Consider the following 12,919-nt stretch of genomic DNA (forward strand, 5'->3'; position numbering starts at 1 on the left):
CAGCCACTATCCTGACAGGAAATGCAGTGATGTCTTGGTAAAAGCAACCGCTTTTCCAGCCACTATCCTGGCAGGAAATGCAGTGATGTCTCGGTAAAAAGCAACCGCTTTTCCAGCCACTATCCTGGCAGGAAATGCAGTGATGTCTCGGTAAAAGCAACCGCTTTTCCAGCCACGACCCTGACAGGAAATGCAGTGACGTCTCGGTAAAAGCAAATGCTTTTCCAGCCACGACCCTGACAGGAAATGCAGTGATGTCTCGGTAAAAGCAAATGCTTTTCCAGCCACTATCCTGACAGGAAATGCAGTGATGTCTTGGTAAAAGCAACCGCTTTTCCAGCCACTATCCTGGCAGGAAATGCAGTGATGTCTTGGTAAAAGCAACCGCTTTTCCAGCCACTATCCTGGCAGGAAATGCAGCGATGTCTTGGTAAAAGCAAATGCTTTTCCAGCCACGACCCTGACAGGAAATGCAGTGATGTCTCAGTTGTCTGTGGTCTGCAGCTTGTCAGGTGTTTCACCATCCACCATCTCCTCCACTTCCCAATGACATAGTCAGTAGGGGTGTAGCTATACACTGATCCACATCGATACATCGATTCATTGATTAACGATCTGATTATATCGATGCAAAATGAAAACATCGATCCATATCGTCATCTTAAAGATACACATTTATTTTGAAATTCACATGTCACGTCTGTGTCACCATTTCTGGGCAAGCGCGCCTCCGCTCAAACAACAAACAGAGCTCAGAAATAAAATGGTCAAATCATATTCTAGTTGTTTTTGTGAGCTGATGTAAATGATTGTGTTAGATGGGCATATGATATCACGTCATATCGATCGCAGGCTCCTGAATTGAATCGAATCAAAATCGTATCGTGACAGACTTTGTGACATTTGTGACAACATCGTATCGTCATCCAAACAAATCGATATAATATCGTATCGGGATGAAGCTGGTGATTTACACCCCTATTAGTCAGGTCATATACGACATCACTTCAGAAATGTTGATATGACACGTATGAAACTTGCAAATGTAACATTGTGATTTGCACAAACCTAAAACGCCAACATTTTACTTTGGCAAAAGAAAGAGACCACTGGTTCCTTTGGTATGTACATATAGATAGAAATATTTGTACAGAAAATAAATATTCTGCCATCTCTATGACATTTTTTGCAGTGTAAAGGAAATCCATGTATAAAATTAAGAAAGTCATCTTTCATTTTATTATCTGCAGCTGTGCTTTTTCTTCAGAGACCTATATTGTGCACAGCTTTACATCTTATGAATGACATTAAAAATGTAGACCTTGATCAAATATGCATGCATACATGTGTAAGTCAGTGTCAAGTTCATGCTTGTGTCTCGTGCTGGACGTTTAGAATTTTAGTTTCTCTTTAATTTGGCATCAACAGGTCTAAAACACACAAAAACGTACACGTACATGAAGCAGCAGCCTCTTTGTTGTTCTGCAGGATCTCAGACACGAGGTGAATTAATGTGACAGCAGGTTTGGAAGTTGCAGCTTTGACCTCGGTACGATAAGAGGAATCCAGGACAGAATGTGTGTGTGTGGTTACATGGCCGCTTGCATGGCTTTTTGTGTGTTGCTGTGAATTACAAATGTTCCCAGTGGACAGACAGTTCAGAGCGTCGGCGAATTAAACTGAATCCCCAGTGTGATGGAAATCAGAGAGGAGCGCAGTCTTTTTCTTCTTCTGCAGCTGCTTCCTGTTTTTTTTTTTTTTTTATTTGCTAGATAAGAAGGATAATACCCACAGGAGTAGCATTAATTATCATATGCCTGACCTCTCCTGCTGATTGATGTCATTTTCAATTTACACATTTAGCTAATCAAGTCTCCAGAGGCCACTGGGAGATACTGTAGATATTGAAAACGCCACATTTCTTGCTCCTGTTCAACATGTGAATCGATGCATTAGTGGCAGTTTAGTCATTTAAAAACAATGAAAAACTGTTACATGGATTTATTTACCATCAGCAGGGCACATTATGGCCACACACGGGTGTTTTCACACTTTCTGCCTAATTAGACGAGCAGATAATTAACTGATTACGTTGACCTTTGTTTTCAACAGACTATTGTTGCAGAGACATTTCTGGGCATATTTAGTGCAGGATACTGTATGGGGTGAGCTTCTAGTCAGGTGGAGAGGATGCTGGTGAGATGGCTGTCAAGTGACCAACAAAAGTGATGTTTTTAATCAAGGTCGGGGCATATATAGCTGCTTTTTAATGAAGGGTTGGGACATTTCCTACTGTGTTTCTACTGAGAAAAGCAAGTATTCTGTGATAAAATTTTGGGATATTTCCAGCCATGTTTGTAGCATCACAGCTGGTATTTTTTAACAGAAGTTTGGGACATATCCAGCCATGTTTGTAGCACCAGAAGCACATAATTTTGACGAGAGGTCGGGACATTTCCAGTCATGTTTATAGCTACAAAAGCAGGCATATTTTTAATGACAGGTTTGGACATTTTTTGACCATGTTTGTAGCTACAAAAGCAGGTAAAAACACAGCTGGGACATTTCCAGCTGCCTTTCTACAGACTAAAGCACGTACTTTCTGACAAAAGTTTGGGACATATCCAGCCATATTTGTAGCACCAGAGGCGCGTCATTTTAACGAGAGGTCGGGACATTTCCAGCTTTGACTGTAGCATCAAAAGCAGATACTTTTAACCTGAGTTTGGGACATATCCAGTCATATTTGTAGCACCAGAGGCACGTCATTTTAACGAGAGGTTGGGACATTTCCAGCTGTGATTGTAGCATCAAAAGCAGATACTTTTAACATGAGTTTGGGACATATCCAGCCATATTTGTAGCACAAGAAGCACATCATTTTTAACAAGAGGTCGGGACATTTCCAGCTGCGATTGCTGTATCAAAAGCGGATACTTTTAACATGAGTTTGGGACATATCCAGCCATATTTGTAGCACCAGAGGCCCGTCATTTTAACGAGAAGTTGGGACATTTCCAGCTGTGATTGTAGCATCAAAAGCAGATACTTTTAACATGAGTTTGGGACGTATCCAGCCATGTTTGTAGCACCAGAAACACATCATTTTAACGAGAGGTTGGGACATTTCCAGCTGTGATTGTAGCATCAAAAGCAGATACTTTTAACATGAGTTTGGGACATATCCAGCCATGTTTGTAGCACCAGAAACACATCATTTTAACGAGAGGTCGGGACATTTCCAGCTGTGATTGTAGCATCAAAAGCAGATACTTTTAACATGAGTTTGGGACATATCCAGACATGTTTGTAGCACCAGAAGCACGTAATTTTAACGAGAGGTCGGGACATTTCCAGCTTTGATTGTAGCATCAAAAGCAGATACTTTTAACACGAGTTTGGGACATATCCAGCCATATTTGTAGCACCAGAAGCACGTAATTTTAACGAGAGATCGGGACATTTCCAGCTGTGATTGTAGCATCAAAAGCAGATACTTTTAACACGAGTTTGGGACATATCCAGCCATATTTGTAGCACCAGAAGCACGTAATTTTAACGAGAGGTCGGGACATTTCCAGCTTTGATTGTAGCATCAAAAGCAGATACTTTTAACATGAGTTTGGGACATATCCAGCCATGTTTGTAGCACCAGAAGCACGTAATTTTAACAAGAGGTCAGGACATTTCCCCTGTTTGTAGCTACAAAAGTGTGTATTTTTAATGAGAAGTCAGGATATTTTCAGCTATGTTTATACCAACTAAAGTGAGTATTTTTTAAACCAGAGGTTGGGACATTTCCAGTCATGTGTATAGCAACAAAGGGGGGTAACCCTAGCCTGTTTACCAAGAGTTTGGGACATTTTCAGTGTGTCAACAAACCAGATATTTAAAGCCATGTTTGCCAAACCCTAACTGATTTTTTCCCCCCTAAACCTAACCACAGCGTTGTCACAACATAAAATCGAAAAGTGCATGCCAAAATTTATCCTGTATAATCTTCTTCCATTTTGTACTAGCTCCCTTCAGTTTCGACTCTGTCAAGCAATAGTTTAGTGTTTACAAAGTCCATAAAATTAACTCAGTGTGAAAGTACCGTGCAAATGTATTTCATCTCTACAACCTAATTCAAATTACTTTGACATTTTTAGGTCACATATGTGCTCGTTTGACCAGATTCTAACGTGTAACATGAATGCACTTAACTTCAACAGGAGCAGAAGTTAACGTCCTCACATGTGTGCGTATTGATTGCATGATTTTATTTGTAAATAGGTTCCTGTGGTTTAGCTTCACCTCCACCTGTTGCGGTTCAGCTCTCTGCAGTGTCACAGAAATCTCATTCTGCATCTTACTTCACCTTTGCTTTTATATTTTTCACAGGTCAGTTCAGTTCTTCTTCATGCTGCTGTTTGTGTTTATCTGCTGCCATGAATGTTTGTGTGTTTGCTCTCTCAGATTCAGAGGTGGTGTACAGGAACCGCGACGGTCACGTGATCAAGTTCAACTTTGACTCCAACGAGACGGAAGTCATTCTGACCAACAGCACGTTTGTATGTATTTTCCCCCTATTTTTAAGCTGTTTTAGCTGCTGTTATTTTTCTGTTATTATTCTTTTAATTTAAGCTGACACGTGTGGGGTTGCATTTCTGCTTCCATAGCACATGAATGCAAAAATTAAATACATACCCATTTGGAGTGACAGCCATATATTCAGTCAGTTTAAAGGAACACTTGATTCAAGAAGAAAACTTTCTTGTACGCCTCCACGGGGTACAAAGAATCCAAAAATGGTGGTAATTCTTGATGAATGAAGACATAAGGGTAACACGGGGTGAGTAATGGCTACCAGCTCAGTTTAGGACGAGATGTTTCAATCCCTTAATGCACATACTGAGACTGTGAGTGGGAGTGATAGTGCTGTCTGGGGCTTTCTAAGTTGGAGCCAAAGAGTTACGGTTAGATTTATAGAAAAGTAGGAAAGAGCTAAGGTAGATAGAAAAGTAAGAGAGGTTCAGGGAGATGAATAGCTTGATTTGGCTTATCTTATTCACTGCTGTTTCGATGATAGACCCACAACACCTCCTAGCGCCCCAGGTGCGCCCCCCCTCTGCTTTTACTCCCTTGAACCCTGCTGTTGTGAGGGGTATTTCGAGGCCCGAGCAGTGTCTTTCCTCTTAATCCATAGCCACCGGCCTGCCTGTTTCGGCTGATACATAAATTGTCATTTTGGGGGTGAAGTATTCCTTGAAGATAAAGTGGATCAAAATGTGTTCGAAAATTGCTTCTCTTATTTCATAGGAGAAAATGCCCTCTATGCATCCAACTGAGAGCTATAAAAAACAGATCAGTATTTGGATTTTCTGCAACTTTTTTGTGCAGGATTGTCGATATTTTAGGTACACAGAAGACTCCTCTGAAGATTCCTCCAGTTTTAAAGTTACAGATCTTCCTCATCACTGTTACCTGCAGATTCTCAATATGATAATATCCTGCTGAGAGGGTTGTGTACGCTGAGCTTTAAGCCCACTACCTCACCTCAACTCACCTCAGTTTGAAATGCGTTTGCGCATTACGCAATCAAATCATTGAACAGTCAGTGAAATGATCACATTTGCCTTTTGATCACCTTGTCTCTAAAAACCAGCCGGATGTGAACCAAAATGGCTGCATCTGTAATCTGATTATCCTTTCAATGCTTCATCCAACCAGGAATGTTTATTAATAGCAGGCCAAATTTAGGCGTTTGCTAATTGCATCACTGTAATCCGGCTCTTCCATAACACTCGTACTGTAAAAAGAAATCATAAACCTGTTATTGCTCTCCTCCCGCCCTCCCCGTGAAGCACCCTTTTTGACAAACAGGAGGGTCTTTTCATTTTGCAGGAATTTAGCGGAATCGCTGTGCTTTTAATGGTTGCATAAGGGGATTTGATGAGGATTTCTGGCCCTGCTGTAAGCTCGTCAAACTATGCAAATGAAACCAAAAAGCAGAGGTGGCCTCATAGTTAGGAAATCTGATTTTAACCCCCCCAAAAATTGCAAACAACACCAGCTGCATCACCCAAACTGAACAATCCCACTGTCTGGCTGCACAGCTTTCATAAGTCGATCCACAACTAGCCGAATTATGGACTTTTTTAAATTTCTATTGCACAAAAAAGCACCACAAGAATCTCAGAACTTGAGAATGAGGGTCTGACTAATTGTGTCACTGCAGAACAACATTTCTCAGATGTCCTCTGTGCACCGCGTCCTCTCTTAGAAATGTCAAAACCCGCTGCAGCTCCCTTGTGGTTTTATGGCCTTTAGTTGCTAGATTAGTCTTGGCCGGCTGCGTTCCTAGTCATTGTCATGTTGATGAAAGCTGGAAGTATGAACAATGTTTGCTGACACAAAAGAGCAATCATAACCTGTCAGATATAAATCAGTTCACACAGAGATTTTCTCCTTGGTTCTCCTGTCTTCCTTCTTTCAGGTCAGGAAGTATTAGGACTTGTCTGCATGTATATACAGATATTTATGAAAATGGTTGCCGTCTTAGTTTAAAGAAAGAAATTCTGTCCACATGACCTTCATTTTACTAAATATCTCCAACCATAAGATACACAGACTGACACAGGACAAAGGGAAACACACAGGTATACATGCACAGAAGACTAATCACAAGGACGAGACGCAGCTGAAGGAGGAAGACAAGGGTGGAGCAGGCGAGACTGATACAGAACAGGTGTGAAGGGAAGACTCAGGGAACAGGGAAGGACTAACGAGACAGGTGTGGCAGAAAACAGGCGGGAAAACACACAAAGACAGGAAGTAAAACCAGACACGACACATGAGGAGAGAACCTACAAAATAAAACAGGAAGCAGATTAAATATGAGCTAAACAACATAAAACAAGCTTCTGTACAGGTGGCAGGTGTCATTGATATGTTAACTAATACTTACTGTGTGTCGGGTCAAAACTGTGTATTTATCAATATATTTGTAAATTAAAAAGATATCCCAGAATTATGGAAACAAGATTATCTTACTATATAATGACGAAAACTCTGTCTGTGTGTCTGTGTTCCACGTTTTTCTCCTCACTGACTTGGTCAATCCATGTGAAATTTGGCACAGTGGTAGAGGGTCATGGGAGGATGTGAATGAAGCAATATTACATCAATTGGCCAAAGGGGGGCGCTATAGCAACCGATTGAAATGTCAAAAGAACCCATAACTTTTAACGATTTTCCGCCATTTTGAATTTTTTGAAAAACACTTCAAATGGATCTCTTCCTAGGAAGTTTGAGCGATCTGCATGAAACTGGGTGAACATAATCTAGGGACCAATATCTAAAGTTCCCTCTTGGCAAAAGTTGGAAAACTTACTAAAACTGAGCTTCTATAAGGCAATGAATATTGCGGAGGGCGTGGCTCATCACATAAAGGTGTATAACATCTCAAGGGTTTCACCCATCACCACGCAACTTTGTAGGCATATGACCACACATAATCTGAGGGGACCCCTCCATTATTGACCCCATCAAACAAAATGGGGGCGCTAGAGAGCTCATTTCTTATCCAGGCCTAACCGCCATATGGATTTTTACTAAACTTGGTAGATATGTAGAACAGGATGCCTCAAGGTGACTGGAGAAATTTAACTCTAATTGGCAACTGGGTGGCGCTATAACAACAGTAAAATGCTTAAAAATGGCTAAAATGCAACCGATCGCTGTGGCTCCCCCTGTGGACCAGTGTTTGGTATGACTAAGTCATGGTATAGTATGCTGTACTCAATGGGTATCGGCTAGTTATCATTAATTCAGAAAGACAGGGCAAGTAAATGCATCATGATTCTGTGGGTTACAGTGAAATTTGGTTTAAAAAACAAAAAACAAACAAAAGAACTCCACAAATGTATTTCAGTGTGATCACATCACTACTTGTCATATCTTGCTGCATGGGATGGCCTTTAGCGTTGAATCTTGACGCAAAAGGGGTCAGTGTTAAGATAGGCAGTTCGGTTTAGGCTTCTCGTGGCACAAACACCTCTATCAGTGTTGTTGTCTGTTGATCTTGAGCACGGGACTCCTGGGACAAAGTCAGGTTTTAGTGCCCTGAGTGGACTTTCACGCTCTTTAAACTCCAACTGTTGCTTTGAGCGTCGAATAATGATGCGGATGGGTTTACAATACAGTTGGTGGAAAGCCTGGTGTGTCTCACACAGACGCTAAACGATGTCCCGGTGGAGTATTTTGACCAAACTACCTGCAAAAACTCATTAGCCTTAGCTTTACTTTGCGTTTAGTACAAATGTTAGCATGCTAACTCACTCAAACTAAGATATTAAACATGGTAAACCTAGCCGAATATTTATTATGTCTAAGTAATTTTTGAATATTCACCAGTGTGTTATTTTATCTGCTTAATCCTCTCATCGTTTACTTCTTTATTGCATTACACTACTTGCCTTCAGTTTCTGTTACTGAGCACCTAAATGTTGCTTTGCACAACTTTATCAGTTTGTTTGTGCAACTACGTCAATACACGTCTTTGAGGGGCCATTGTGGGGTAAAGAAAAGTCTGGAGACCTTCTGTGGTTCAGCTTATTTTTCTTGTTTATTAGGTGGCCTTCAAGGTGGTAAAGTACTCGCTCTCTGCAGATCTGAAGTATGCGCTTTTCGCCTACGACGTCAAACAGGTGAGTTTTGAATGAAAACGCATCCTTGAATCAAATCTGCGTGTAAACATGTTTACGTTATTGATCACAAAAGCATTGTTTTTTATTTGCGGCCACACTTTTTGCCTTTTGTTTATTTCCTGGCAGGCTGTTATTTACATCGTGCTCCAGTGCAACACTCAAGGGAGCTGTCACTCACTCATGTGCATGCACAAACTAGGGATGTAACGATATGGAAAATTTCTCGATTGTAGTGACCAAATTATCACGGTAAACGATAATATTGCGATATTTTTTAAGCACTGTGAAATGTCCAAAAAAATAGATACATTGAATTAACTTCACTAAATCTTGTAACTTCCTTATCATACTAAAATGTTAACAGCCAAAATCTTATATGAAAATGAAACTTTCACATTAAAGGGCAGCAACAGAAAAATTTATTTTAAATGAACAAAATATGTAAACACATTACAGGAGCAAAGCTTATTTGTCCGGTGCATTTTAACAGTCAGTAAAATATGTAAACAATTTATATATTAATTATTTATTTATTAGCACGAGAGGAAACGTATATATAAAACAAAACAATGCAAGAGTAGAACAAAAGACATACAATATATAGAATAGATATCACAAATGTGCAGGAGAAACCAAAAAAACCCTAAGGGCAATGGTCATCACTACACAGAAAAATTCACACATTAGAAGTGTGCATGTGAGTCAGAGGATTACATGTATGAGAAAAGGAGTGCATGGTCTCGGTCAAAGGTTAACACGGCAGCGTTTTATGTTGTTTCCTTGAGCTTATGTCGAGAAAGCATAACTGGCCGTCTATATCGATTCTAGCTCGCCATACAATAACCATAATCAGTGATTCAATCATAGTTGATCTCAATTAGCGCTACGTTACGTCGGTTTATATTCTGTCGGCTCCACTCAGTGTTTTCAGCTCTGTTTCGTTTTGAAACACTTAGCAACATAGCTGCTAATACGGCTATTAGCTACTCAGCTAGTATTAGCTCCTAAGTGTCTTAAACGAAAACGGAAAACCTAGTCGCCGTTTAGGAGGACAGATACGGCTCAAATGTCCCACATACGTCGAGAGTTACACATTATGACAATCTTAGTAAAACCCAAGTCCCTCACACAATAACTGACGTTTGCATAGCATAACTTGCATTGGCTGTAAAGCTGTGGATGGCGGTCACGGAGATGAGCCAGCAGGTTTGTAGTGTTGCTACCCTTGGCAGCAACTTTCTTTGTGCATGTTCTGCACACAGGATAGTTGTCCTCCACCAGCTGTCCCTCGGCATTCTTCAGAAACCCAAAGTACGCCCAGACCTCAGACTTTGTGCGTTTAGTTGGGGGGGGGGGGGGGGGGGGATGTCCTGAGTGCCGCTATCACCACCTTCTGCCATGTTTTCATTTTGTGTTTACACATGCTACGCATTCACGCAGTGAGATAATGCAATTAATTTAAACATAAACGGTAATTCTTACCGTGTAAAAATGAACCGAGATTTACCGTAATATCGGTAATTGTTACATCCCCAGCACAAACACACCCACACACACACAGGCTCCGTCTGTGTGTCCTCAGGTTTGGGATGTGCTTGTTTTTATTGGTTTGTTTTGTTCTCTGAAGAGCACTTTGCTGCTCTGCATCTCTTCAAATTGGAATTGAGTTGAATTGAAAAGATAAGCTTTGATGCTTTTTGGATAATTCGGATGATTCGTAGTCGAGGGCTGGACCGAGCGCACACCAAGGCAAGAATTCTCCGCGCTCACACAAACAAAACAAATTGCACCACCTGCACTGAACAGGTGTGGATTTATTTGTTGTGTTTCTGTTTCGCTAGCTTTTATATGTGTGTGGGTTTGTGCATTTTCACTTAGTGTTTCCAGGCATAGTGTGTGTGCGCGCTGTGTGTTATTACTCAGTCATCCGTAGTGAGGCTTTCGTCTCTCCTCAGTCAAGGCCTCCTCCATTGATTTTTAGATTTGTTTGCAAACAGATGCATCCAGGCTCCGGTTTAGAAACCAGAGGAGGACGTCTGTGTGTCCTGCAAGCGTGCACCTTAAAAACCCTCTGTGTATATATATAGACACATTGATTTCTTGAGCATTATGTTCTGCACATTTCACTTCATTCTCTGCATATTAAAGCTTAATTGATTGCACTCCACTTTTATTTGTTGCCAGGGCAACGTGCAATCCCCTGGAGGTACGACTAAAAGGACTCACTGAGAAGTTTAGTTGCTTTCAGTTGAATGGGTGCAGGGAAGGTGGTTGTGAGGGATTCTTTGGCTTTTACTTTCTTTAGGTATGTCTGAATTTGGGGAAGTTAGTATGAAATGATACATGAGACATGTTTTCATTTGATGTAGTGGAGTGTAAATATTTAATTCAGTGTAAACAGGTAGACCTGGAACAAACTGATGCCAAATATACAGTTGCTCACAGGCTTGTGTGTCTGCTTGAAAGCACCTCAACTGAACGTCATCTAAAATTTGTATTTGGTCTTTAAAATATTTATGCTTCTGATCAATGTCTGAGCCCCATTTTAACATCACATTTTGCTGCCCTGTGTGCACATAAAGCTAGCATAGCATCAGCCAACTTAGGTAAATAACACACTGCCACAGGTAGAAATTAATTTATTGAATCTGTTCTTTCTTTTAATGTCATTTGTTGGCTCGGCCATCTCAGTCTCAAAAATAAGAACAAATTGGAAAAGATGGTCAAGCTGTGTTCTAAGACCTCAGGGGTTAAAGGGATAGTGCAACCAAAAATGAAAATCTAGCCATTATCTACTCACCCATATGCCGATGGAGGCTCAGGTGAAGTTTTAGAGTCCTCACAACACTTGCAGAGATCCGAGGGGAGAGGAGGTAGCAACACAACTCCACCTAATGGAGGCTGATGGCGCCCCAGATTCAAATGTCACTATGGACGAGGAGTATGGAGATATTTTGTGGTTTCAATTACCGTATTTTTCCAAATAGTAGCCCGGGCGTTTATTTCACAAAATCGATTTTGACCCCAGACGTTTAAAAGAACCAGGCGGCTATTTGCTCAAGGCTTTTATTTTTTTTACACCGACCTGCACCAGGCTGTTATTTGGTTACAGTTCCTGTCCAGTATTTTTTTTGTGCAAAAATACTGTATAATGTAGGGGTGAGTTTGTGTACAAAAATCTCTAAACATTTAGAGTGGGTCATTTTTTTTCGTGTACACGGGTTTCACTGCTGGGTGGTGCTATTGCATTATACCAGTAAAGCCCCAGTTATCCGAATACCAACCGAACGGGCCATTTAAGCAACAGTTACAGGCCGCCACACCGAAATATCGCCATTCCAACGGTCCGCCATCCCGAATTCTGGTCCCTGAGTCCTGACAGTAAGCTATGGCGAGCCTGTAGAAGCTGTATTTCCCATGCATGTCAGCGATTTTCACCGAAGACACACGTGAGTAATTCAGGCTGACATTACCTGTTTTTCAGCGAACTCCTCTGGTAATTTTATTAAAAGGCATGGCATATACAGTACAGGCCAAAAGTTTGGACACGCCTTCTCATTCAATGCGTTTTCTTTATTTTCATGACTATTTACATTGTAGATTCTCACTGAAGGCATCAAAACTATGAATGAACACATGTGGAGTTATGTACTTAACAAAAAAAGGTGAAATAACTGAAAACATGTTTTATATTCTAGTTTCTTCAAAATAGCCACCCTTTGCTCTGATTACTGCTTTGCACACTCTTGGCATTCTCTCCATGAGCTTCAAGAGGTAGTCACCTGAAATGGTTTTCCAACAGTCTTGAAGGAGTTCCCAGAGGTGTTTAGCACTTGTTGGCCCCTTTGCCTTCACTCTGCGGTCCAGCTCACCCCAAACCATCTGGATTGGGTTCAGGTCCGGTGACTGTGGAGGCCAGGTCATCTGCCGCAGCACTCCATCACTCTCCTTCTTGGTCAAATAGCCCTTACACAGCCTGGAGGTGTGTTTGGGGTCATTGTCCTGTTGAAAAATAAATGATCGTCCAACTAAACGCAAACCGGATGGGATGGCATGTCGCTGCAGGATGCTGTAGTAGCCATGCTGGTTCAGTGTGCCTTCAATTTTGAATAAATCCCCAACAGTGTCACCAGCAAAACACCCCCACACCATCACACCTCCTCCTCCATGCTTCACAGTGGGAACCAGGCATGTGGAATCCATCCGTTCACCTTTTCTGCGTCTCACAA

The 12,919-nt window shown here is 41.2% G+C and overlaps 1 protein-coding gene across 2 annotated transcripts in view; it reads left to right on the forward strand.

Annotated features, from left to right (window-relative positions):
- The window catches only part of LOC117250242 (inactive dipeptidyl peptidase 10-like), a 91,288-nt gene that overhangs the window by 49,587 nt on the left and 28,782 nt on the right, over nucleotides 1-12,919 (forward strand). For both annotated transcript variants that reach the window (XM_078165934.1, XM_078165935.1), the window contains exons 4-5: nucleotides 4,459-4,553; nucleotides 8,616-8,690. In XM_078165934.1, the coding sequence (XP_078022060.1) occupies nucleotides 4,459-4,553; nucleotides 8,616-8,690 (170 nt within the window). The remainder of the gene's footprint in view (nucleotides 1-4,458; nucleotides 4,554-8,615; nucleotides 8,691-12,919) is intronic.

The sequence above is a fragment of the Epinephelus lanceolatus genome, chromosome 24 (genome assembly GCF_041903045.1).
Source record: "Epinephelus lanceolatus isolate andai-2023 chromosome 24, ASM4190304v1, whole genome shotgun sequence".
NCBI lineage: Eukaryota > Metazoa > Chordata > Actinopteri > Perciformes > Serranidae > Epinephelus > Epinephelus lanceolatus.